General features: G+C 47.5%; 8 protein-coding genes across 9 annotated transcripts; 4 read left to right on the top strand and 4 right to left on the bottom strand.

Moving 5' to 3' along the window:
* The first annotated feature begins 460 nt into the window (after nt 1–460).
* On the top strand, nt 461–2,473 carry SPPG_00320 (uncharacterized protein). The gene is made up of 3 exons (XM_016748647.1): nt 461–705; nt 785–2,164; nt 2,220–2,473. The coding sequence occupies exons 1-3, from the start codon at nt 574–576 to the stop codon at nt 2,385–2,387; spliced, it is 1,680 nt and encodes a 559-aa protein (XP_016612641.1). The 5' UTR covers nt 461–573; the 3' UTR covers nt 2,388–2,473.
* On the bottom strand, nt 2,399–3,873 carry SPPG_00321 (uncharacterized protein; the record flags this gene model as incomplete). Its single annotated transcript, XM_016748648.1, has 1 exon — nt 2,399–3,873. One exon carries the CDS (start codon nt 3,871–3,873, stop codon nt 2,899–2,901), a length of 975 nt encoding a protein of 324 aa, XP_016612642.1. The 3' UTR covers nt 2,399–2,898.
* A 495-nt stretch (nt 3,874–4,368) lies between these two features.
* On the top strand, nt 4,369–5,797 carry SPPG_00322 (uncharacterized protein; the record flags this gene model as incomplete). The annotated part of the gene is made up of 4 exons (XM_016748649.1): nt 4,369–4,487; nt 4,586–4,659; nt 4,722–5,368; nt 5,429–5,797. The coding sequence occupies 4 exons, from the start codon at nt 4,369–4,371 to the stop codon at nt 5,795–5,797; spliced, it is 1,209 nt and encodes a 402-aa protein (XP_016612643.1).
* SPPG_00323 lies at nt 5,754–8,905 on the bottom strand. 2 transcript variants are annotated; one of them, XM_016748650.1, is made up of 4 exons: nt 8,681–8,905; nt 6,850–8,611; nt 5,969–6,779; nt 5,754–5,907 (listed from the first exon to the last, which is right to left on the bottom strand). In XM_016748650.1, exons 1-3 carry the CDS (start codon nt 8,734–8,736, stop codon nt 6,102–6,104), a joined length of 2,496 nt encoding a protein of 831 aa, XP_016612644.1. In that variant the 5' UTR covers nt 8,737–8,905; the 3' UTR covers nt 5,754–5,907; nt 5,969–6,101. The 2 variants fall into 2 exon arrangements, with proteins under 2 accessions (XP_016612644.1, XP_016612645.1); XM_016748651.1 differs by having other exon boundaries at nt 6,850–8,616.
* Nucleotides 8,906–8,947: 42 nt separating this feature from the next.
* Nucleotides 8,948–10,775, top strand: SPPG_00324 (uncharacterized protein; the record flags this gene model as incomplete). Its single annotated transcript, XM_016748652.1, has 9 exons — nt 8,948–9,171; nt 9,237–9,389; nt 9,460–9,546; nt 9,612–9,681; nt 9,752–9,864; nt 9,921–10,115; nt 10,179–10,359; nt 10,417–10,477; nt 10,546–10,775. The coding sequence occupies 9 exons, from the start codon at nt 8,948–8,950 to the stop codon at nt 10,677–10,679; spliced, it is 1,218 nt and encodes a 405-aa protein (XP_016612646.1). The 3' UTR covers nt 10,680–10,775.
* Nucleotides 10,776–13,331: 2,556 nt separating this feature from the next.
* Nucleotides 13,332–16,611, bottom strand: SPPG_00326 (uncharacterized protein; the record flags this gene model as incomplete). Its single annotated transcript, XM_016748653.1, has 10 exons — nt 13,332–13,648; nt 13,742–14,110; nt 14,173–14,255; nt 14,326–14,409; nt 14,470–14,562; nt 14,620–15,547; nt 15,614–15,999; nt 16,069–16,178; nt 16,257–16,446; nt 16,506–16,611. 10 exons carry the CDS (start codon nt 16,609–16,611, stop codon nt 13,529–13,531), a joined length of 2,469 nt encoding a protein of 822 aa, XP_016612647.1. The 3' UTR covers nt 13,332–13,528.
* Nucleotides 16,612–17,242: 631 nt separating this feature from the next.
* SPPG_00327 (uncharacterized protein) lies at nt 17,243–20,426 on the bottom strand. Its single transcript, XM_016748654.1, has 6 exons — nt 19,509–20,426; nt 19,082–19,443; nt 18,870–19,010; nt 18,042–18,776; nt 17,871–17,971; nt 17,243–17,799 (listed from the first exon to the last, which is right to left on the bottom strand). Exons 1-6 carry the CDS (start codon nt 19,512–19,514, stop codon nt 17,702–17,704), a joined length of 1,443 nt encoding a protein of 480 aa, XP_016612648.1. The 5' UTR covers nt 19,515–20,426; the 3' UTR covers nt 17,243–17,701.
* Nucleotides 20,427–21,501: 1,075 nt separating this feature from the next.
* SPPG_00328 (uncharacterized protein) lies at nt 21,502–24,993 on the top strand. The gene is made up of 3 exons (XM_016748655.1): nt 21,502–21,637; nt 21,695–21,908; nt 21,986–24,993. Exons 2-3 carry the CDS (start codon nt 21,705–21,707, stop codon nt 24,545–24,547), a joined length of 2,766 nt encoding a protein of 921 aa, XP_016612649.1. The 5' UTR covers nt 21,502–21,637; nt 21,695–21,704; the 3' UTR covers nt 24,548–24,993.
* The last annotated feature ends 287 nt before the right edge of the window (nt 24,994–25,280 follow it).

The following is a 25,280-nucleotide window of genomic DNA, read 5'->3' on the forward strand; positions in this document are numbered from 1 at the left end:
ATCATCCAACCAAACCTCTGAATCTACACATCCATATTCCCTGACGGAAATAAATGCTGTTGTCCTTGCTGCCTCCAATGACGGTAGATTATGGTCTTAGATCGCACCCCGTAGACCAATTATAAGTAGTGAAAATTGCCCAGAGAAGATTATGGTATCTCGTATGGCAGGTGTACGATTGCAAATCCTGTAATAAAGTTCCAGATCAGGATCCAAAAACGAGCCTAACCTTCTGTTGAAGACAGTCAAATTCACTACACATAACTAGACTGCTATGCAAGCCATCTTGAGTTTGTCATTGCTATCTTTTTCCCTTTTCTCTGCACCGAGCATGGTGAAATAATATTCGATGGGTGATTTTCTATTTTAAGGTGCAGAGGACCCATTCACGCCCTCTTTTCCAGAATCTAATCCTGTCCACACTTGCTTCTGACAATGCCTTCCAGAACCCTCAAACGCGCCTGTTGGTATAAGAAACCATCATGGCTGACAGAGGGAAACCTCGTTAGACTGCAGCCATTCTGATACCGCAACCAAGAGTGCCCGAGTTCATCTAACAAATTATCATTCAACATGGCACCTCAATACCAGGATGTTTCGTTAGCGCCCGTCGTAGACTCGAAAGAAAGCATGGAACGAGAGATTGAAGCCTATGCCGAGCATATTAGGAACCTGTTTGCAGATGTTCCCGCCCTTAAGCCAAAGGTGGGCTTTATAGCAAAGAATCAGTGGCTTATCGTATATGGAATGGTGCATTGCTAACTCTGGGAGATATCTGTTATAGTATATCCCCATAACCAGAGAGACCTTTTTTACCGCATTCCAGGATGGCATTCTTCTTGCCCATATAATCAATGAGATTAAGGCTAAATCAGTCAACATCCAAAAGCTGAACACGCACGTCAACCCGGAGCACCTCGCTCCCCCAGCAAAGGCAGACAATGTTCCCCAAGAACACACCAAAGACCTTTTTGAAGCGACAAATAACCTCAACATTTGTCTTGATGCCGCACGTAATGTAGCGGTCGTGGTGAACGTTGCTGCTGAAGACTTCCTTCGAAAGAAGCCTGATCTGGTCCTTGGGGTTGTTTGGCAGTTAATTCGTGCCCATCTGCTTTCAGATGTGAATCTCCCGTCTCACCCTGAGCTGATTCGCCTATTGGAACCAGGGGAGAGCTTGACTACGTTAATCGGACTGACAAATGATCAGGTCCTGTTGAGATGGTTCAATTATCACCTCGCCCGGTCGGGTGCATCCAAGCGCATTCAGAACTTTGGCAAAGATGTGACAGACTCGGAGGCATACCTTTTGTTACTCAGGCAAGTTGCCCCTGGGCATCGAAAGGATGCGACGGATGAGTTGGAGGCGGCATTGAAAATTCCTGCAACGGAGAAAGAAGCGAGAGCTAAAGCGGTCTTGGAGGCCGCTGAAAGACTGGGTTGCAGAAAGTTCGTTACCGTCGCCGATATATGCAATGGCCACGCGAGGTTGAATCTGGCGTTTGTGGCCACCGTTTTTGGAAAGCATATTGGAATCCATCTCCCTACCGAGGAACAAGCCAGAGAAATCATTGACGAGGTCGCTGTACTGAAGGCTCGTATCGCTCAATTAGAAGAAACTGTCGCGACCCAGGCCAATGAACTCACTGCCGAAAGAGCTGCCCACAACGCTAGTGTAGCAGATTTGGAAAACAAACTCGCTTCCGAAACAACCAGGCTAGAATCGGCCTTGGAAGAACTTCGGAAGGCGAAAGAGCAAGACACAGAAACGTACACCAGTCAAGTCGCGGAACTTCAGGCCCGATTTAATGCTCTCAAAGACGAGCAGGTCCGCTCAGTAGAGTCCCAGCAAGCTTTCCGCAAGCATGTTGGCACACGACTTGGCATGGTCCGATCCATGCTGCAGGATCATATGGTTGCTGTCAAGCAAGACAGCTCTCTTGCTGCAAAGCTCGGCAAATTGCTTGGCTCTAACGCAAACAGCCCCGAAAGAAACGATACACCTCCTCCACCGGCTGCGACAAAGGAGCCGGGTACAATGGAAGAAGAACTGGAATACTTGTCGGATGATCTCCAAGCTTTTGTCAAGGAAGTTTTGGATGAGAACAGGGAGCAAAAGAAGATTATTTTGGTTCTTGCGACTCGAACTGAGCAGAATGAAAAGGTATGATTTTGACTTTTGTCAAAATTTCATATACCGATGACTGACCCTTTTAAAGATCAATTCCATGATGGGCGACAAGATTCGAGAATACACGGAACACCAGATTGCCTTGAACCCTATCAAGGAAAAGAAGCACAAAGAGCACAAAGAAAAGGAGCACAAAGAGAAAGAGCACAAGGAGCCAAAAGAGCACAAAGAGGGCAAAGGGGTGAAGGCCAAATAATAGATGTTGATCTGGTAGGCAGTCATAACAATAGTCGTAATGTATTCACAGAAATAGTAATATCAGTAAAGAGTACTTTATCGCCATGTCCTATTCCCTTATACGAATTGCGTCTCTCATTTCTCTTGTGTGATATGCTGATGCTCCAGGCACTAAGAAGCAAATGAAATAGACATGCTTGTAGAGATCATGGCAACCGTAATAGCCTGTTGCGGACGGGCAAAAGAATGGTACACGGATAGATGGTAGTGGTCCACTAACATCAGCACGAGATTAGATCGCGGACGAAGTGGATAAGCGGGCGCCGCGACAGAACTGCTTCCGATGAGGTAACCTGTGGATTCCGGAGGGTCGGAGGGTAAAGTGAAAAGTGATATATCATCCTATCGGGGCAAGCGGGCGGGAATGGTAGGTCGTTTGTATCAGATTTTCCGGTCGCATCAGTCTACCGCCCGTAGTGTCATGCAGATGTTATGGCCGTTTGCCAGATTGCTTTAACATGATTGATTCATTATATTAATGAAAAGAGATTTTCGCCCAGTTCCGCATCGAGTCCGACAAGCATCTCATTAAGGAACGTTCGCATAATAGGTGTGTCCATAGCTGCTGCCCTTATCACTATCCCCGTGATGTCACCAACCGCCAACGGCAAAGGGGACGCAGACCATATTAAAGACTGTATCGAAGAGCTCACTGCACATCCCCCAGAACCGGAGGCAGTAATCAAGACTTTGTCGAATGCGTTCATGGCCGCTGCGACAAGGTTGCTCACACGATGTCCCGCCAAAATCAGATTAGCAAAACAGTGGTAGGGTTCCACACGCTCCTTATAGGTATGTTGGTCCCCCGTCTTTGGATTACATGCACTGTCCTTTTCATCGTCTAAGAGCCATGCGTCGCGCAATATCAGTTTGGCAGATGATTGAGCCGCATCGCCTTCCACCCATATTTCATTAACTGAAGCGTACCGATCAAACTGCCAAGCCTCCCCTCTACTCTTTCGTCCGGAGGTGAACCAATCTAGTAAAACCAACGATGCGCCCTGTTCTAGACGGAACACTTGCCGTTGGTTGTAGGAAGCGTCTGCAAAACATGTTACGGGCTCAGGGAGAACGGCCAACAGAGCGTTACGGGAGATTCTTGCCGAAAGTGTCTGAACAACATTTGTCGGTGGGGAAATTTGTGTGACTATTTCGTCAAGGGAGCTTGCCGTCGGCCTCTGACGGAACACTTTTGTTGAAGATTGTGTCAGCAATGACATGGCACAGTCTTCGTCAACCTTTACGGTTAGAGATATCCTATCACCGCTGACAAGACCGCCACCATATGTTAGGACATAAACAGACACATGATTTGGCGTGTGAGCGCGGGGGGAAACAAGACGTAGAGGGTATGTGTATGTGAGGGTAGATAATGTAACCTTGCAGTTGACTCGGCAGCAGTGAACCGTGCCCGATCCTTGAACATCTTGTATTGTCGTGGTCATTGGATGGGGAACGGAACACTCAACATCATGATGGGACTGCCATTTTGGCTGTGCCCCTGCAATTTGACTATATATGGACGACATAAGAGCCCACGGCCCTCGTCAGGCTCGTCCATGACAAGAAGGAGACTCGACGTTGGTCGCAACGGCGAAGAGCGATTGCACAAGTCAAGTTCACAGCCAGAACCCGAGGCTATTTGCTGATACAGCTGTGCATACAGCATATCACGCAGCTGTTACCATGTACCCTTGTCCGGAGCCCTAATGACTTTCTGACATTGCTCTGCTCCACACAAAGTAGCATAGACTTATTTCTTTACCAATATACTGTAGCGTCTGCGCTTACCATCTGCTTTCTCATCTTGGAATGGCAGACCTTGCTTAAGAATGATGATGTAAACCTCCAGGTATTGCAGATTACTAGCGTACTTGAGGGGTGGCACAGCTACACATGGTGCCGGGATTGCCAGTGGATGAGCTCGTCGTCTGCCGCCAATGTCCTTGCTGATCGTCAACGTAAAGTGCCTGACAAACAACAAGACCATCCAGCTCACAAGTGGCAGGAATATTTTGGGAAGAAACAATGAAGCTCTCGGCTTGCAGAACGAACCCAAGTTGGTAGTTTCCATTTCACAAATACAATTGAAATAAACCTCGCCATACCGCTGCTGGAACATTGAAGAGCTCAAACCTCATGTGTCATTGGCTTCAGACTCAGCAGAAAACAGCTCGACGTCCACGTAGACGCTCAAACCAAGAAAGTCACTGTTGAACGAGTGGGTCTGAGTGCGAGTGAGACTGTGAGGAAAATTCATGTAACGGTATATTGATGCAGATCTATCAGTTAGGAACGAACGTCTCCCAACTTAATGGACGTGTTATCCCAAAAAATCAACCTGTTGAAGTCGCAAATGGAGATTGCGTGACCCTGGTTATCAATGCCTATCCATGCGTATTTTCCATTGTAGAGGCACCTTTCTCTTCGGATCCGCTGACTTCCCAGGCTGATCCTTTGACCCTCCGAATACCACCTCCTGTCGCCAAGCGGCGACCTTTGGTAGAGATTCGTGAATCCGATGTAGATGCGGATTCCGACGATGCATTGGATGGGGTAGGAAGACTATGGCCTGAGGACTTTTCAGACGAGTCCGATGACGTATTTGGATCCGGAGTAGAAGAATTATCAGAAGAAGAGCCAGAAGAGCAGCCTCAGGTGACGAAACGTCCCAAATTGAAGCCCGTATCTGAAGGAACCTCCAAAAGCAATAGACAATCGCGTGCCAAAAGAGACCCTGCAGTCACTACCACTACACAAGGAGGAAGTAAAAGAAAGGACGGTCGCAAACGGCAAGGCGGGCGCCGAGTTACTGCATATGGGCTTTTCTCCAAAGAAGTGCGTGCGCAACTGAAGAAAGACTACCCAGGGCAACCGGTAACAGCCATCACAAAACTGGCCAAGAGACGATGGTTTGAGCTACCAGACGAGGAACGAGAGGTACGTGGGAGGAGCGATTGATCCTGGACATGACGTACTAAGTCTACTGTATAATTGTAGATCTTTGAAGCGAGAGCCAGGCAACATAACGCTATTGTGGAGGAAGGCGCGGACATTAAGGAAGAGGATCGGCAGTCCGATGATAACTCGCCTAATGAGGATAGTGCTCAGATGCGCACGTACAGCGAGAGCAGATCATCTGCCGCTGGGAGCGACGTTCAACAGGAAGAGGCATTGAGCATATTGGCTGAAGAGGAGGAACAAAATCAAACCCATATTCCACGGGATATCGGGTTCGATTTGAGTTTGCCTGTTCCTTCACAGCGAAATACGACGTCTGGTACAAGTTCGGGGATTACAACTCCGGTCACAGCAAGCAGACCTCTGACAAATGCGCTCCTGATGTGCGAATCCGATGAAGACGAATGATAAGCGTATTTGTGTCAGAATCCGTCCGCATTCACCGTGTAATATATTATGCTCTATTTCCCTCATATACATCTTTTTACATACTCATTTCCTTCTGGGCGTCACATAAACTACGGGTCAACGAGTAAGGCTTGGAAACATCAAATTTGAATCAGATCTCGATAATCTTACCTTAGCACCTTAACAACATTCATATTGAAAAATGACCGACAACAATATGCGACATGCTATTTTCCTGTTCTCCCTCCCACGCTGTATATCTCGATATTCCACACCTGACATCCGGAGTACTACTTACATAGCTTCATTGACTATTATTCGCCTTATTCGCATTGGCCCGCTTCACCGCCCTGACAATCTCAGTAGAAACTTCATCCACCAATCCCCAATATGGGCCAGCGTTTAGTTCTCTACTGAACATATTCATATGCGCTGCAATCTCATCTGAGCAATCACTACTGACAGGGCGAAAGAGGTGGCAGTAGGTTTGGGGTGGCGGGACAATAAAGGTGGACTGAGGTTGGGGACCTGGGATGGGACGAGATGACGCCAATCGGGCGGCTAGATTGATGGCAGTTGTGGATTGTGGGGCTGTCGGTTTTGATGATGCACTTGGTTCTGGTGATTGATTACTAGAACGAGAGGCTGCCAATTGTGCTGCCAAGGCCGTGGCAACCGATGACTTTGGTGGCTTCGGCTGCTCGTTTGAGCGTTCGACTTCTTCAATTACTTGCTCTGCTACATCTGATGGTGTAGACGATGTTGCGTCCAAATCCATAGCATCGTCATCCGATATGCTCCCTCCAACAACTTCTTTCAGGCGACTCTTTAGTCGCTCCTCGCTTGATTTTGCGATTACAGTTTTTTCTTGATCCTTTGAAGTGTTGGCCACCGTTTTCTTAAGAGCATCATCCGTCATTACATCTTTCGTTGGGTTGAGGCTTACAGGCACAGGTTGGGCGGGAGTAACAGGAAGTGGCAACTAGACAAGGTGCATGTAAGAACATAACCGATGTTAAACGTTTGAAGCAACACGGTGTCAGTCCACCTACTTCAACAAAAAAACACTTGAATCCGATACGGCCTGTTTCCACCTCGGCCTTGATATCCTCTATCCGCTTGGACAGCGCCTTTGTACTTTCTCCCCACAGCGGATACAAAAACTGCAAATGCTGGCGCGCTTCTTCAGCATGCGACAAGGCATAAGCAACGGCCACCCGTCGCACAACCGGTCCGGCGTATAAAAGGCCTCCCGAATAGTATGCACCTGCGGCAATGGCTGCACCAGCAAGCCCCAGACGGACCCAGGGCGTCCAGTCAGTGTCTTGTGGAAGGGGTAAAAGCCCGACCGCACTTGCCGAGGCGTTGGTAGAGGATTCCGCCGGTGCAGGCGAAGGAAGAAGGTCATCACCGGCTGCACCAGCAGGCGGCGGAGTTTCGGATACAGGAGAATTGGGTTCGCTTTTAGCATGCTCTACGGCCACCGTGGCAGCAGCAACCGCGGCGGCGAAGACAACACTTTCATCTTGCAGTTCCTTTGGGGTTTGTACGTCTGACTGGGATAATTGGACCCTAACTTCTTCTATCGAAGTTCCGGCAACAATCATATGACCTCCAGACGTGTCTGCTTCTTGCGGAGAGTTAGCTGCATTATCAGTTTCTGCGCTGACGGTGGCGTCTCCTTTGGCTTCCGAGTCATTGGCAGTATTTTTGGACGAGAAGAGCGAAGGGATATATGCTACAGACTGCAGAGCAGACGATCCGAGTTGCAATGTCGCACCAGGCAAAGCTGTCACCGCCTGCACACTCATGTGAAGTCCCTGTGTTGCGGCTCCTGGGAGTGCCGCAACCGCACCTGGCAGGGCCCCAACGAGACCTTGAGTGGCCTCTGGGATCGATCCGACTGCTCGCGCACTGTAGCGTAAGGCCTGAGAAGCCACCTGCGGAATCGCTCCAACAGCCTGCGTTCCAGCCTGCACTCCTGCCCCTACAGCTTGGGGTATCGCTTGAAGCGCTGATCCTATCGGTATGGGAGGCGCAGGAATTGACGGCATGGGAGGAACATAATTAGATATGACATTCGCAGCACGAGATCCCGCGGCGGCTGTGTAGACACGGGAGTGAAGCCCAAAAAAGGGCGTATCAAAAGTTATAATAGAAATAATATTGACCGGAGGACGTTTACGGTTGGAGGTGTCCGGTGGCGGAAGCAGTGGGGTGGAAGCTAAAGCATCACTAACGACGCTGTGATCCGCTGACACATCATGCGATGATGATTCTAGCGCTGGTTCGGCCCGCTGATGCGGATCGTCTTCCGTAGCAGATGACAAATCTTCATTGTGTCGCATTTCGGTCGGAACGGCTCCGATTACCGAATCGGCAGAAAGACCGCCAGTTTCCGTCCCTTTCACTTCTTTTGTGCCCGCGCTGGAGTTCGCCGTCTGACTTTGACCGCCTCGCGGCCACCAAGATCCCAAAGCGCCGAACCATGAATTTGATTTTGACGTTTGCTCCCCTTCCTTGTCGTGCTTGACATCTTTTGGTACTCCTGCCTCTGCATCTATAAGTCCATATATCTTCCGATATGCGTCTACAACCATCAGGCCACCCATAGAGTGTCCTAATATCACACAACTTTCATACTCGGGTTCGGCTGCATTCAGAAGAAGCCAATTGCACAGTTGGTTCACAGCGCGCGTGGGGTCACCCTTCGTGTCAAAGCGAGGAAATATCCGTGCTTCTACATTGCGCAACTTGTGTATTGTCCGGAGAGTTTGGGTAACATCGTAGGGAAATGTCTCAAATGAATGTTCGCTGCCCTGCATTCAAGGCACGTTAGTCAATGGAGCCTGATAATCTCGCGGGTAGACAAGATATACTAACCAAGAAACCATGTACAAAGAGAATGAGGGTTTTGGGCTCGTGTATTGAGGGCGCATATGACATTGTGGTTGCTGCAACTCCACAAAGAGGCAACTCTTCCTTGTGCTTCCCTCCAAGAATCTGAGAGTCCACGACGAGAAGCTATTCCTGTGGGTGAGGTACAATTCCTTCAGTTCACCACACTGGATTTCAGTCCCACGTAAGCTCAAAAATACGGTGATGACCTGCGCCAGTTCGACTGCTGATCTTTGAGCCAGGTGTGATGACATGCGTGTTGACGACACATTCGAAGCGATTCAAATGCACATTGGGTCTCTTTCTCGGCAGCTTTTTGAAGGGTTGGTGATCTTTCAATTTCAATTGCCATTGCAAGCCGTCCAAACTGCCGATATGCCTCACCGTCTGCCGGTTCACAAGCTTCTACACCTTCCCAACGAAAACGATGCAATCCTTTTGGTCTATGGTTCATATTTTTCCATAGTTTCGTCAAGGTTGGTGTACGCGAACTATGAGCTGCTATCTCACCAAATGCTAACGCCGGTAACGCTATAAACAGTACGGGACAACTTCTCTTTTCTCCAAACGAACCTACGAACGGAAACATTCGCGCCCTAGCATATCACCCTGAAACCCGACACTTGGCAGTAGCAACTGAGACAAAAGAGTTGGACGTCTGGGATATTGGAACGTATCAAAAAGTTAGCTCGAGGTGAGATTGAAGCAATCCAACCTGCAAACTGGCAACGTATCCCAATGGTGGGCCTTTTGTGTTTACGTAGAACGACCATCAAACGGGCGAACTGCCTGGAATTTTCGAGGGACGGTGAACGGGTGTTATGTGGGGACAAGTTTGGGGACGTTTACAGGTGTGATCGATATGATACTGCGTCTTTTTTCTATCTAATTATATTAACAAGATTTTACTTAAAAGTTTCAAATCATCTGATGCGACAGATAAAGAATCGCTCATGCTGGGGCATGTGTCAATGCTCACTGCGATGGTAAGGGGAACTGCCTTGCTTCTCCAATGCACGAGACGCATTTTATTCACAGAATGGCGCCAACATGCAGGCAATAACGCCGGACGGCAAGCATATTATCACGGCGGATCGAGACGAGAAAATACGTGTCTCACGGTACCCACTGTCTTTCGACATTGTACAATTCTGTTTGGGACACAAAGAGTGAGTGATTATATGGTCTTGTTATTAGTTATCCATTCTAAAAGTGTTCATTGCAGATTTGTATCCGCGATCCATGTTTTGCCTTTCGCTTCTGAAATCCTGGTTTCTGGAGGAGGCGACCCCTTCCTGTGTGTATGGGACTACATGAACGGTAAACTGCTGCAACAGATACCAATAGGAGAGGAGGGATCTGTGGTGATAGCTATCAAAAGTTGCAAAAGTACAAGGATGTTGGGTGTCCTTCTTGAAGGGTGAGTTATATGTTCCAGACGTAATAAGATCTCAACGAGTTTCTCAAAATCAGATTCTGATAGGCGATCCGAAGTGTTATTGTTTAACGCCCAAAATCCCACCAATATCCTTCTGGCCCAGAAGCTCGACATTGGAAGACCTGCCCTTGATATTGCGTTTGATTCTGCTGGAAACTTGTGGATTGCGCACGAGCCGACAGAGAACGGCGATTTGCTTTCTCTCTCAAGGGTGATTGGAGAAACAGTATGTACTACCGCATGGTTTACTGTTTGAAAATGTCTCTATTAACATCGTGACAAGTTTCAGTTAAATATGGGGGATACGTTGGTTCAAGCCTTCAATGAAAAGGGTACTCCGTCAGGTACTGCCCCTCGTTTGTCGATTCGAAATTGCCCATTGATACTTAACAACCTTCTATTCTGGCCATAGTGGAAACCTTACCCGAGTACCACGCAACAAGCAAACTTCGTAAAAGTGGACAAGCTCCACCGCCGCGAATAGATAAGCGGAAGGGGGGCAATAACGCGGGAAGCGGGGCAGAGCAAAAAAAAATAAAAGTGTAGCTCATTCCGTATTATATAGTATTATTCTAGACGAATGAGAACCTTTTTTGAGATTTGAAGATGAGTCAAGTATGCCCAGATGATACTCCACTAAGATGTGGTCCATGACGCTTGGCGAACAATTGACGAAGCCATTCCATCGCTGAGCATGTATTTCTCAATCGAGGAATGATGGAGAACCTTGAACGGCTTATAGCTCATCGACCGATAAAATCAATACTGTAAAAGCTTTACATTGCATTCGCGCAACTGGTATTCTGTCTCTCCTGAACGTCTCATATTGTAAAAATGATCTAGGTTTGCCATGTTGTACTTCTGTAGAAATCCGGCAGCGATTCAGTTGCTGAAATGTTGTATAACTGCATGTAGGCTGATGGTGACTATTAAAATGTCTGATGTTGCTATGTACAGAGGGAAGAATCCCGAGCTGTCTGATTACATCTACCGTGCAGAACCAGTTGCATGAGCGCGTAGCTAAGCCATCCAACCTACTTTCCCGAAAAGGAAAGTCGTAGCTGGGTGGGGAGGGCAGATCTACAGACTGCAACAGAAGGTAGCAAGGATCATCATGGGTTGCCGGATTTTACATGAAGGGTGGTCACACTGGTGATGGTATAGAGCAATGATTCTGTAATTACTGAACAGGAAAGCCATCCAGTAGTAGAACAGATATTGAATCAATCTCTGATACTCAGTGGTTAAGGTAGCACATGGTGAACACACGTTTTTGACTTTTGCATCCTCGAATCTCGTACAAGCTGTGCTTACACCATTAGATGGGGTCATCATTGGTTCTTTATTTCAAAAGTGGATATCAGCAGCCCTTCCCTCCACCTGGCTTGGCTTCTCAATATTCTATCACCGTCATCGTAGTTTTCTTCCATCGGACGAAAATTTTCATAATCCAAGTCAAATGCTGTTTGCCGTGGGTACGCACAGCCCGACGACAAGTATGGCAGAGACTTCCGTGGTTGACGCTAATTCCACCGCAGTATGTCTGCTGGATAGTTCTGGGACTTGGCGTGTTATGGAAGCACATTACACCCACCATTTTGGAATTCAGTCGTCCCTGATAGTGATTCGACGGACATGGGAAGGACAACCCTCCATTGTGACTGTTCGATCATTACTGGGCGCCACAAAACGGTGCTCTAATATGTCATTGAAGCTGACGCTCGTTCCAAATAGAATATTCCTTGACGATGTCGAAAGAGCAGTGGGAGCCGTTGCGAAATGGGTCGTTTTAGTAATCCTTGATGGTACACCTCTGTAGAAAGGCTCATATTCTTCTACCTTGTCTGCTAGATCAATTCCATTATTGTAAAGCCCAGGTATTATCCACCCCAGGATGTTAGATATGGTTACACTGCCAAGATCTGGAGCTGGCAGGGTGTCCACCTTATAGTTTGGGATTAGATCAAGGATCAATAGTACTCCTTCCGAGTATTTCGAACAAATGACTCCTTTCTAGATGCAGATCCTCAAAGTGTCTGCCACTGCTATTCAAAACCTCGAGAGAGAAGAGGATTCATATCCGCCGGTTGCTTTCCTGCATCCCGGCAGAGGAAAGGATTCGAATGAAGGGACGTCAAAACACTCCTCAAACGGCATCAACTACCCATTAGAACCTCAACTTTATACCCTTTTGGCAAATGGTTACGAGAAATTTCATGTCCCATGTATCCAAATGCTCAAAATCTTTGCCGAATTGACTGCCTTCTCCGGTGGGACTGTTGGCCAAGTTTCAATGTACATCATGCGAGGTAAGCCATCCCTCCTTTTCACGGTCTAGGAAATGAGGGTATGAAGCTTGCTAGTCGGAAAAAAATAAAACGTTTTAGTTCTTCTCTTTTATCTGGCTCGCAGGACATGAACATATAGCAGGCTATGTAGAGATTTGTGTAATACTTTTGTCTTTATCCTAATATTAACCGGATAGTATAGATCTGATATCCACCATGTAGACAAAAAGTAAAGTTGTAAGCTGGCCAATGTGAATAACAAAGCGTCTTCAACATTTGATGCCGGTTCTTCTTTTGGCATCAAGATTCTTGATTGACGAGATTAGGAGATCAGTTAAAGGCAGTGTCTATTAAATCAGAGGTTGAACCATTCCATCTTTATTTTTGTGCACATGACAGCAACAAACCATTAATATTCTTTTGAATGCTAGTTTCCTTCTAACATATTCCTATACGGATGAGCCGTAAACCGTCATTCTGTGACCATAAACAGGTACGCGAATTGGCAGGACAATCTGGTCAGATACGCTATGGCAATGAATGTAACATCTTTCGGCTTTTGGCATGCTCAAACAAGTTGTTTTGGAAAACCCAGAAAAGAAGTGCGCTTGCTGGTTTGATTCCTTATTGCGGCGATAATGCTATATTCTGCCTTGTTTTGACCAAACAAGAACAGCTCATGCTGCCTTCAATTATTCCGTTGTAACACTTAATTACGAACAGGAGGTTGCTGAGGATATATTTGGAGAACACGCCTTTGTGCTGGCATGAACAGATGGAGTGGTACTTGTGGTGTCCGTCCAGTCGTTTAAACATTGAGTAAAGGATTTCGCCTCCCAATTGAAGCCGTAAGAAATGGGGGGCGTGGCCCGGCCAGTAAACAAAGTTTGCAAAAACAGAATGTTCTATTGCAGGAATATACTCATATAACCCAAACCAGCAATAACCACACAAAAAAGAAAAACTATGGACATCAGATGCTAGGCTTTGCTCACACTATACAAAGAAATAATTCCCATAATCGCACTGATGCTCAAAATACGCCGAATAAAACGAATAGGAGCCACATTGCAAAAAAAGGACACACAATAGCTGTTCAAGGCTGGCTTATGACGACAACGCACTCATCATTCTGGTATACATTTCTTTTTCTTGTTTGGCGAGTCGACGCTGGATGACTTGAATCTGGATTCGTTCACTTGCGATGTACGGGTTGTTGGGATCAAACTACAAGGAAATTACAAAAATTGCATTGAATGGTCATGTTGATGGTCTCCAGCCTGACCAAGATAAAAAAAAAAAGAAAGAGAATAAACATACCAGTTCAGCCTTTTCCAAAATCTGCAAAGCTTCGGCAAACTCTCCCGAGCTCTTTAACCCTCTCGCCAAGCTTATCAACAACTTTACACTCTCTGGCTCACTCCACAACCCCTCACGGCACACACGGATCGCATCGGTGTGCTGTCCCATGTGGAGTAATCCAGCAGCCAAGTTAGAAAACAGGGCTGTACGAATGAACTGTAGTTCGAGTTCTTGCGCAGGAGGGGCATTCCAAGTGTGTTTGAGAAGCTGAAGCGCGCTGCGATAGGACTTGACGGCAGTTGGGTAATCTTGGGACTGGAAGGATACGTTGCCAGCGTTTTTTAGGGCAATGGCTTCGGAGATTCTAGCTGGTAAGGTGGATTGAGGCTGTTTTCGATGTTTTTATTAGCAAAGACTGGGACGTACAATATCAAGTGGGGAAAACTTACCGGGTCTACATGCATTACCCGGATAGTAAACCTCAGGGCAGCATGTGGCGGAATCACCGAGTCATACCCTTTCTCTCCATACGCTATAAAAACACCCGCACATGAGCATTCGCAAAGATATCGAAACAAAACAGTCCAAGACAGACTATTTACCAAGTTCAGAATCAACAATGAACTCTGCTTCTTCCCCCATTTTCATTGTCTGCACTGCCATATCCCAGCCAGGAATCACATCTCCTGGATGGTATAGTGATTAAGATGCCATCACGGCTTACTAAGGAAATCAAAAAGACAAACCTTCTCCAACCGTAAAATCAAACGTGGAGCCCCGATCCCAACTCGAATCAAACATCATACCTCCGGGTCCGTCTACCCATCCCTCGTAATGGACTAGAATCAAAACAGGATGGGTACCGGGCGTTTAGAGTATCATACGGAGGAACCCACCTTTAACAAAAGACTGCGGTTCAACGGCGGGCCCAGAACCGGGTTTGAGAATTTTTTTCTTGAGTTTGCCTGTTGGGAGGATGTTAGTGTAGCCCTCTACGTCGACTTGGCATGTGAGGTTGGGGGGTTGATCTGTGTTGGCGAGTGTAGATGGCATTTCTGTCGGAAGAGTATTTTCCAGAGACGTATCAAGGGATTGATCTGGTACATCAGTTGCTGCGTGGTCCTCTGTCTCCCTGTTTTTTGTTGACTCCACGGGAATTTTGGTGGGTTCTGTCCTTTCATCAAGGAGAGTCTGAACGCTCTGCTCACTGTCAGCTGTCTCTTTGCTGTTTGGTGACTCGACAGAGGTATTGCCGGATTCCGTGGCTTTACTCTCATCAAGGTGAGTCTGAACACTCTGCTCACTCTCCTCTGCAGCACCCTGGTTCTTCTTCGTAGTGTCCTCCATGATTTCCGCATTGTCTTCGCTTGTACTCGCAGGAACCTTCCCATCCACATTTCGAAGCACCTCACAATCTCGCACGCGATGCTTGCCTTCACATATCGCACAAGCACCATGTTCCAGCCTTTTAAACCACTCACTTTCCTCAATTCCCCATTTCTCTTTTACAGTCGGGATAGAAACGCCCATCTCGACATAGTCTGGTACATCCTTCCAAGACAATTCTTCACCAATGATCGGATACAGAGCGCATTGTCTGAGTTTGTGGGAAGGATGTCCGCAGCGCAGACAGAGGGATAGAGCCATACGTGTTACCCATGTTGAAGGGGCGACACCAAAGGTGGAGGTGCGACGGTATAAGCTGTGTTCGCGAGGATGGGAGGGAAAGAGTGTGGACTTGCGTTGAGGTTGGACATTGTTTTCTTGTTTTTTGCGTTTGGTATTTTCTTGTGTTTCGGACGATGCTGGAGTCAAGGTCGGTTCCTTTTGCATACACGGCTCAGTAAAAATAACAAGAAGGAAGCCATTCCAAAGAAAAACACGCGTCACCTTTATCTCCCAAAATTTTGTAGAAATCCTCTGCCCTTCAACAATCTCACAGAGCTCACAGGGCAAGTAACTCCATCCATTGGGTTTCTTTATCGCAACACATGGAAAATCCGGGTACTCCAATGTCACTCCATACCTCTCCAAAAAATATTCGCGAACCGTCATGGCTTTACCGTCCACATCGAGCACAATTGAGTTTGAGGTTTGGGAGGTGAGTTCGGTAATGCGATATCGCCGGCGATAGGAATGCGACGCTTGTACTTGAAAATTGCGTAGCTCCTGTGTGAGGAATTTGCAGTCCTCTGATGTAATACGCTGAGAAAGAGGCTCGGCCCGGGCAGGATACAGCTTTCTTAACAGGTTGCATATGATGGGGATGAGTGGACCTGGTTTTTGCGTGAGCGGATATGAGTGGCAAGGAAAGAGTATGATCAGGCAGGTTCATGATGCATTACCAGACTGCATAAACTCGTTCGGATCCAACGCGGTTTCTTCGATCCTGGATCCTTCATCTTTTGAATTTCCATTCTCTTGCTTTTCGGAATGTTCCTCATGACTTGCATGCCTACTCAAACCAGAAAAATGCAAAACACATGAACCACATGTATAAAATCCTGAAAATCAAGAGAGAGTACAGTCCTACCCATTAATACGAGCCCATTGATCAAATTTCTCCACCATCTCAAGCAAGTCTGCTTGATCTGCTTGATCGACTAGCTCGTTCTCACTTGACAGTTGATTCATAAAAGTGCTCGTCGGTAGAATTGACAGGTTGTCGTCTTCTTGGCCTTGCTGGTGAAGCATCATCACTATACAGAACAAGAGAAATGGTGCTGATATTCGATATTAGCGCAGAGTATTTAATTGTAACTCTCTGTAAACGGGCACAGACCTCTGTGCTTCGACTCGCAAAGAGCTAGTCTAAAAGCTGTCAAAACAGGCTTTGGCAGCGATCGGACCACGCGGCCTGGTAGCTTACGCAAGCCTCTAGTTGCCATGGGTGCGATTCGCGCGTGCCATCTGCCGGGACCATGGATGTGCAATTTGTTGGTGGAATTGGTAGATGGTAGGTTTTTATGTGCAAACCCATAAAACCCGTATTCAGGGGATAAAAGGCAGTGCCTCGGTTCGGACCTTGCGGACAATGTTGGAATCCTCGGGAACAATGGACAATGGGAGCATTGTTGGATGAGATGGGCACAAGTGCATCGGGTAAAGTGTTTTCTGAATATAGCCTGGATGGTTTTTTTTGCAGGTGAATATATGTACGCGATAAGAGTTTGGAGTATTTGTCACTAGTGTGCAAGCCTACAGTCTTGCGAAATGACACTGCCGGATCTGGCAAGGGCATCGTGATTTGAGACGGTTATCAGAGCTCTGACAAGTCACAGTAGCGTGTCTTGCATTTGTAACAAAGGGAGATTGTCGACCAAGCACAGCAAAGAGTTTCAAAGACATGCGCATTAAAGCGATTGTCGATACTTTTTGGTTTCATCCACGCATGTGAAAATGCCTCATGCCTGCGCTTGCGCTCTGCAAAATCAACGTAAGACCGTATCGGATAGCAAAGATCCATTCATGGCAATCATTACAGCAAGAAAGAAAATCAAAAAGGGAAAACAAGAACTAGGCGAATAGCTCATTCTAATGGTCCCGCAAAAGAAAAAGGTGTTTTAAATCTCACATGTTTTGGCATCAGGCACAAGGCAGAACCCTCCATCCCATCCTGCTGGAATCTATCCAGGTCGTCCATCCCATTATTCTCACGCAGTATTAAAAAAAAAAAATGTGCGAGCGTGTACACACACCATGCCCCTCCCCCCCTTTTCTTTTACAAATGTCCACCGTCGATTGGAAATCCATAAGGAAAAAAAAAACAACAGTCCAAAACGTCTCCCTCTCTACCCAGCCCATCTTATTGTCCTTCAACTCACGTTACCCGTTCAAAAAGGAGGTACTCTCGTACGTCCTCCAATAGAGTAAAAAAATGTAAAATATCTCGGTTTGTGCATTCATTGGGAGAATAGTGTCCGTTTATGGGGGCCAGCCACAATAGTCGTATGAGGAATGCGTCTTTCCTCAGATGGATCATTCGTACTCAAAATTACCGTACCGTCGTCGGGTTTTCCGTCGGATAGGTATTTTGATACCTTGATCGGCAAAATGCTTTGACAGTTCCGTTGATTCTGGTTTCGTAAATGTAAATCTGAATGAATACATAGTACCGGAGACAATCAAAATTTGCTGTTCATCCCACCTTTCAGTCCGGGATAATCGCGAGCATTAAAGGATGAAAATGGTTGTGACACTGCTGAACACACCGTCACAGCCGGCTTATCCACATTCCCGCTGTATATACTGCTCAATTCCAATATATATAAGAAAAGATCCAAGGAAATCAAAACGCCACTTGTCGTCGTCCTCTTACCTGGCAAGATTTGTCAGTATCACCTTTAGTCGAAATGATCCCTCGACCCGAATAGAAAGATCCGGAAACACAAAGTACGCTCCCTTGGACCCGCTCAAATCCGTAAGATAATGACAAGACGATACTAGTGATCCAGACAATGTTCGCTCCCACTTGTGGCATTCATCGGGTGGACCAAACTCTGATTCCTCAGTGGTTTCTTCCTCCGTCGATGCCTCAGCTGGGGCAACGCTTGCTGACGCCGTCGGTGTCATTGATGTTGATGCAGATCCTTCTCCGCTGAGATCCATAGATGTGGGTTCGGTTGATGATGAGGGTTCAGGGATTGTGGATACGGTAAGATCCTCTCGTGACAGGGATGCAGATAGTGGCTGTCCTTCTGCAGGTGCAACCGAGTTCCATTCTTGTTCCTCCATGGGTGGGGTGACGGGAGCGCCCATGTAGTTTCCATTTCCGCTGCCAGAGCTCCCTTCCAGGGCAGGAGCCGCGCCGGGCGTTACCTCTGGTGCCGGGTTACCCATCGACGCAAGAATTTCTGCCCCTGTTATTGGCGCGTCAGACGCTGGCCCAACAGTAGAGAGCTCTTGAGCTAAAGGGTCGTTCCACTGATTTGGAGCAAGGAGGACAGGTGGCATCGTTGGTGGAACGAGGACAACGCTCCGATCTTCCTTGCCGTTTTCCGAAAGCAATGAGGCGTGGGCAACCATAGCTGATACATCGCCCAGAGCCTGCAAGCTAAGGCAGGCAAAGAGCAAAGAGAGAAGAAAATGCGAAACCAAGCATTAGGTGACCTGTCGACAGGAGTACAGATTTGAGGCAGAGGCATACCTTGTATCAATCTCCCCCGATTCCTTGACAGCGGCAAGCTGGACAATGACGCATGGATCTACCGGTCGGTTATTTAGCTTCTCACCGCCGAATCCACAGCATCGTGCCGTTTCCGGTTGCTGCCGGATCAAGAGACAGTATCTAGTCACAGAAAGCATTGGTAGTGAGCGGTATGAGTATTGACAAATGTTGAATGTGACAAGGACAATTACCTCGTCTGCCGAAGGGCGTGTGGAGGGCGAGCATTTGCGCGGATGTTTGATAACGGTCGCTGCTGCTGTTGTGGTTGTGTCGTCGGTGGCTGCTGCTGTGGTTGCCGTGTCTGTGGCTGCTGTGGTGGATTTGTTGGGAGAAGATTGGGTTGAGCGACCGGTCTGGGAACGGGTACTGCTAATGATTGCAACTGTTGTTTTGTTGATTGGAACTGGTGTGTCTGGACGGCCTGGAATTCCTGCTGCACTGGCACTACCTCTGGAGTGTCAACTTGTTGTATAATCGGCGATGGTTCCTGTGGTGGTGGCTGTTGCTGCGACTCTGGGTCCGACGTCAACGTCCCGTTTTCAACTTTCGCGTCCTAGACAAGAACTAAGTACAAGAGTCTTGTGCGTGGGTCAGAGGTCATGGCGTGAAATGACCTACCTGCATTCTCCCGTGTCAAAACAAAAAAAAAAGTAAAAGTTACAGGCGGAACGGGGAAGGCGACCAAGCGCGTTACAGACAACAGAAACCCGAGTACGAATGCCGAAAGATGGTGGGTAGTGGCGTGTATGTGTGTGTTGACTTTTGCAATGGCGATGTTCAGAGCGGCCTCATTTCGTACCAAGTGTGTCCCCGTTTTTTCTTCCTTTCGGGTCTATTGCCCGCTACCCGGGGCCGGCGCGTCAATCAAAAGGACGACAAACACCGAGATGGTTACCAAATAACAAAATAGGACGCTTGTTCCTCAATGGCGACGATATCGGCCGGAAAGATATCAAATAAGAATAATAAAGACAGAGTCTCGCAGTAGCGACGGCCACGACGACGACAAAGTGAGAAAAATCTTATCTCTCTCACGGCCCAACACCTTTGTCGTTCCCCAACAACGGGTGCCAACAAACGACCGGAACGACGAGGGGGAAATGGACGAGGAGGGGGTTTACGGGGGGGCGAAGGGAAACGAAGGGGGCGACACTACGAACGTTCCCGGGGCGACGGGACCGAAACTTTTTTTTTTTGTTGCCCAAAGACGCGCACGATCAAAAAACGACAAACTGGGAGGGCCGACCGTAGCGATGGAATTTCTTTCTTTTGTTCAGTTGCCAAGCGGATGGTCGGCGGGAACGTTGCCGACTTCCAACACCCGTTTGTAATGTCGTCCGCGTTCGCCGTGTGTGTGTTCCGACCGTGCGGAGGGCCGCTAAAAAAACGTGTGTGGGGACTGCAAGTGAGAGCAGAGAGAGTCCTAATAAAAAAGCGCGTTACTTTTATTGTTTCAGCTTAAAAGGTTTTAGACGTCTTTATTTCGACTTTCTTAAGGACCTTTTTGGTTGCCGAGATGAAAGAATAAAAAAAATAAAAGAAATGGGTTGGGTGTTGCGTTTTTAATGTTGGAGAGATGGTGTGAAAGAGTGGAAGATCGTGGCCGTTTACCGAGGTAAACAATGAACACTTTTATTGAACACCCTGGAGTGTGCTATTCTCTGCAAAGCTATTCTGGAAAAACTGCTTAATAGTTATGGCACACCGCATCACATTCCTATTGTTTTATTTTGGGTTTTTTCAACAAAAGTTAGCCTCATCCATACTAAATATCCTTGTCATGAGCATGCCCGCCGGCCCGTATCCATGTATCTTGTAAACATGGCCATCCCGCGTCAAAAAGAGTTCCCGTCAAAAAAAAAACAAACAAACACATAGTGGGCTATGCTGTATTGTGGATCCAATGCATTCCATTTGCCATTGCGTCGGATTACGGATATGATGACGCAATCCGTCGTACATTTCCACCCGTCCACCCGGAAACCCCAACCCTTCCAGGAGGAGGGAGCGAAGGATTGGTGTCAATCCATGTGTGCTACCGCTGCACACTTTTAAGCAGATTGTCAGGCGGGCATGACAAGAGGTCAATGTACAGGTTGCTCATTGCATAAACAATAATAAGCAAAGAATGAATGCCAACAGCAGAGAGAGATAAGCAGAACTATAAAAAAACAGGCGACTGACCACTTGATATTCCATGTTGCCAAGGAGGGGGGGAATTGCACATCGGCTGAGATCCGGAGCTTTTGCGTCCCTTGAGTCATTTTCGTTGGGTGTGCTAATGTCACCCTCAATCCCTGAAGACTAAACGCGTAAAAAAGGGGCCCCACCATCGGAGGCTACACAGTCAGAGCTCCATGGCGCTTCCCCAGCCCTGTGCTATCTTCCTTCCCAGTCATGGGTCACCCCCCCCAAAAAAACGCTCGGCCTCGTAGTGGCCTTTCATTTGTTCTTGCGTCGTGCGCTGTTATGACCCCTTCCAGCGACCAAACAATTTGGGTTAATTCTGGCACGTGTCAAAAAGTATATCACGTGGTATACCCATGGTGGCTTAGTCCAGATGCCAAATGACGGTGGGAATTGCGTCTTTTGACAAACTGGTTAGCTTGACGACTGCGTCATCAACGACGAGGGAATTTGACATTTGGCTCATCCACGCGCTGATAGAGTGGCGACTGTGTGCATAGAGAGATCCAGAGACCAGTAGGATTGCTCGTAGGGATCGATATATATTCGTTTGGTGATTGGTAAGCAATATTTTCTGGGATTCCCCATAATCAATGCTCTGACACAGATCCAAACAGATCCATACCAATGTCCACCACCAACGACAACCCAACCTTTCCCGTCCTCGTCATTGGGACTCTCGCGATTGGAGGCGCGGCTCTGGCGTTATATTTCTGGCTCATCAAGAAAGCTGCATCGGAGCAAGATCTTGATCGCGTTGAAACGATGGAGGAGCTGATCAAGGCGGAATCAAGAACAGAGAGGAAATCTGAGGGGAAAAAGGGGAAAAAGGTCTGTGGTTGCTTGTGCGTGTGAACCTTTGGAATCATATTTGACATTGGTTTGACGTTTATTCGTTGGACGGTTAGGGAAAGAAGAAGCACAAGCACGTAACGAAACCCGTGGCTGTTCCCACCCATGCTGTCCCAGTACCCACCGTCTCTGACAAAACAGAGGAACAAGAGCAAGAAGAGGAAGAAATATTGGCCCCCGAGGAGGATAATATTGAAGATCTGTTGCATCTAAGTCGACTGGCCAAGCCCAAGCAAGGACATAAAAAACCCACCGAGCCTCCTGTTCTGCCCCGCAAGGCGAAACGCAAGCCCGTCAAAGTGATGAGGGAAGAACTGGCGGAAAATCATCGGGATACGAACGTGAACGAACAGAGTGTTGATAGCGTGACGGATGAACACATCGCTTCCGTCGTGCATTTTGCTGATGCAACCGTTGAGATTGGCATTCCGTCTCAAGAGGCTCTGTTGGAGGGTGACCTGGAACCAATAGCGTTAGTCATTGACGAAACCGCAGACTTGGCCGCGATTCCTGTCTCAGTTCTCAAAAAAGAAGGTGAACAGGATCATCCCAGAGTGACAGAGTTTCAGAAAGAACTAGCGTCGGTTCGGAACCAAGTAGCAGAATCCGCGTCGATAATACAAAATCTCGAATCTCTGCTTTCCCAGAAATCGCACTTATTCCAAGAGATGCAGTCAGAGAGCCAACGACTTGCAGCAGAGAATGAACGTCTCATCTCGGAAATCAGCGACGTCCGTGCTGTGCAGCAAACCGTTGAGGATCTTCAAACCCAAATGGTGATTTTGCGCGACACCAACCGCGTCCTTACACAATCATTAGTCGCAAATCAGCTGAATGCAAAGGAATCACAAGATCGTGCCACAAAACTCAAAGAAGAAGCCGTGCACAATGAGTATCGCCAAACGATTCACGAGCTTGAGACTAGAAACCAACAACTCCTAACTCAATTGACGGAGAAGGATCAATTAAACGAGGCCACTCGTCGAGAGGCCGCTGAAGCAAGGCACCGACTCGCTCAACTTGACGACAAATTCCACCGCGTCCAAAAAGATCTGGCGGCAGAGCGCGAACGCTTTGCTGATCAGCTGGCAGAGTCACATACACTTCGACAAGCCGCACAAGAAGCAAAAGTTAACGGCAGCCAATTGGAAGCAAAACTGCAAGAGAGTGAACTTGTGTTCAAAAACACCCGCCATGAACTGGAAAGTGTACTACGTAAAGTTGAGGGAGAGCTCGAAGTGGCGCGGGACGAAATTGATGATTTGAGGAAAGAGTTGGACGGCACCCGATCTACAATGGGCCGATTGAGGAAAGAGATGGTCGACATTCAGACACTCCAAGAGGAACTGGAAAGCTTGAAAATGGAAAAGCGAAGAGTTGAAGAGGAGCTTGAGTCGCAGCGAACACTGACACATCGGAGCAACCAGGAATTGGCCAACCTCAAGAGTTCGTTGACTGGAGAGGAATTGCTTCATGAAGAGATTGAGCGCCTGCGAACGCAGGTAGAGGAAGGAGCCAAGATGAGAGCGGCTATTGAGGTTGAAGTTAAAGAGCATCAGAATGAAGTGGTTCGATTAACCAAAAGCCGGGCTGACGTTCAGAGTGAGCTTGAAGCAGCCCGATCTGAGTCTGGTAAATTAAAACAAGAGCTTGATGCGCTTATTGGCGAGAAAGCGAGCCTATTGACAGAGTCAAGTGCGATCCGAGAAACGGAAGTTGCTGCACGGACTGAGGCTGAGACAATGAGGAAGCAGATCGAGGATCTTGAGAGATTGGAATCGTCTTTGCGAACAGCGCGGGATGAAGCTCTTTCTCGCGTGGATACCCTGGAAAAGGAGATGGAGCAAGTACGGACGTTGTCAAGCGACAAGAAGGAGATAACTATCCTAAAGGCCGCTAAAGTTGACGCTGAAGCGCAAATTGCTGCACTTGCAAAGCAGCTGCAAGAGTCAACGGAAGCACAGCATGCTGTTGAACAACAACTGGAGGAAACGCAGACCCGCTTATGGGGCCTGGACGAACTTTGCAAATCCACGATGGGACGACTTAAAGACTCCCTACAAACCACACATGCCACAAGAGATGAGAATGACCGGATGAAATCCGAACTGGATGTTACCAGAAAAGAATTGGAACGGCTACACTCCTTGGTACAGGAACGCGATGAGGTGATCCAAACGCTTCGTCCTCATTCGGAAAAGAAGGAGATGCTCCGGACCGTCGCGTCAGACGATACATTGGTAGAAACAAGTACCAGCGAAGCAGAATCTGCGCACTCTGACAAGCCAAACACCACACCCTATGAATTCACATGGGGACACGGCGGCAAAGATGTGATTGTCACCGGCACATTTGACAACTGGTCCCAAAGTGTCCATCTCACCCCAAGTCCAACGCATCCTTCCCTCTTTTCAGCGACCGTACCACTCGTCACTGGTGAACGGGTTCTCTACAAGTTTGTTGTCGATGGGGAGTGGAAGACTGATCCAGATCGGGTATGTGAAGTCCACGAGGGCATTGTGAACAATGTGGCGGTTGCCGGACCAACGATCAAGAAGAAGAAAAAGAAGGGCAAAAAGAAGGGGAGACAAGGGGCGGTGGCTGTTGCTGTATGCTGAGGAAATCAAGAGGTGACGAACATTAGCAAATTCGGTGTGGACACGACGTGCAAATATATAAATAAAATGTACCCATCCAGCACAACAGAATCATTTGGTGGTCATAATAATATCGGCTTTAGCCGGCCCCTAATAATAATCAAATTTCTATTTTTCCTGTTTTTGAGCGCAAGTTAAACACACACATGTGCTCATTTGACGAAAAAGGGCTGGTTTATAGCATGGAAAGATGATGTCCCGCCAGTGTCTCTGACATATCCCCTGTGGGCGCCCTACACCTTTTCTGTGAGGGGACTTTGCAAATGATCTCCTCGGATACCTTTTTTACTCATAGGGAGGTACGCACAGGAGCTCTTTAATTTCGATATTTGGCAATCGCTTTGTTTAGTGAACTTGATTGTGTGTTGTTTAATATAAAAGTAATATCTGGGTCTATGTGTCAAAACTCTACCAAGGATTGTTCAAAAACATGTCCACAAGATCAAAAACCTCCTTGTCCAAATGACGACATTTGGGCTAAGAGATCAAGAAAGTTGTTCTGAAGTGACCGCGTCCCTCTGGCGTCCATGGATGGCCACCGACTGTCCATCATCCCCCGTTTTTCCTTGGTTAGCGCGGGATGTGTGTAATGGACGTTTATATAAAAAAGACCCGTGGAAGTATTTGTCGTACCCTGATTGCCCCCCGTATTTTCAAACCCAGGGTTTTTGGATTTGCTCAACCCGTGGCAAGT

Source organism: Spizellomyces punctatus (genome assembly GCF_000182565.1).
Source record: "Spizellomyces punctatus DAOM BR117 chromosome Unknown supercont1.1, whole genome shotgun sequence".
In the NCBI taxonomy this organism is placed as follows: Eukaryota; Fungi; Chytridiomycota; class Chytridiomycetes; order Spizellomycetales; family Spizellomycetaceae; genus Spizellomyces; species Spizellomyces punctatus.

What these genes read in the sequence shown, in the direction of transcription:
- SPPG_00320 (XM_016748647.1), top strand. Translation starts at nt 574, where the DNA reads ATGGCACCTCAATACCAGGATGTTTCGTTAGCGCCCGTCGTAGACTCG. An exon ending in TTCCCGCCCTTAAGCCAAAG is followed by an intron (nt 706 to 784) that starts GTGGGCTTTATA and finishes TATCTGTTATAG; the next exon opens with TATATCCCCATAACCAGAGA. An exon ending in GAACTGAGCAGAATGAAAAG is followed by an intron (nt 2,165 to 2,219) that starts GTATGATTTTGA and finishes ACCCTTTTAAAG; the next exon opens with ATCAATTCCATGATGGGCGA.
- SPPG_00327 (XM_016748654.1), bottom strand. An exon ending in TCGGGGGAGATTGATACAAG is followed by an intron (nt 18,777 to 18,869) that starts GTATGCCTCTGC and finishes TGCCTGCCTTAG; the next exon opens with CTTGCAGGCTCTGGGCGATG. An exon ending in CGATTATCCCGGACTGAAAG is followed by an intron (nt 17,800 to 17,870) that starts GTGGGATGAACA and finishes TTACGAAACCAG; the next exon opens with AATCAACGGAACTGTCAAAG.
- SPPG_00323 (XM_016748651.1), bottom strand. Translation starts at nt 8,743, where the DNA reads ATGTCATATGCGCCCTCAATACACGAGCCCAAAACCCTCATTCTCTTT. An exon ending in TCTTTGTACATGGTTTCTTG is followed by an intron (nt 8,617 to 8,680) that starts GTTAGTATATCT and finishes CCTTGAATGCAG; the next exon opens with GGCAGCGAACATTCATTTGA. An exon ending in TCAAGTGTTTTTTTGTTGAA is followed by an intron (nt 6,780 to 6,849) that starts GTAGGTGGACTG and finishes CACCTTGTCTAG; the next exon opens with TTGCCACTTCCTGTTACTCC.
- SPPG_00328 (XM_016748655.1), top strand. Translation starts at nt 21,705, where the DNA reads ATGTCCACCACCAACGACAACCCAACCTTTCCCGTCCTCGTCATTGGG. An exon ending in AGGGGAAAAAGGGGAAAAAG is followed by an intron (nt 21,909 to 21,985) that starts GTCTGTGGTTGC and finishes TTGGACGGTTAG; the next exon opens with GGAAAGAAGAAGCACAAGCA.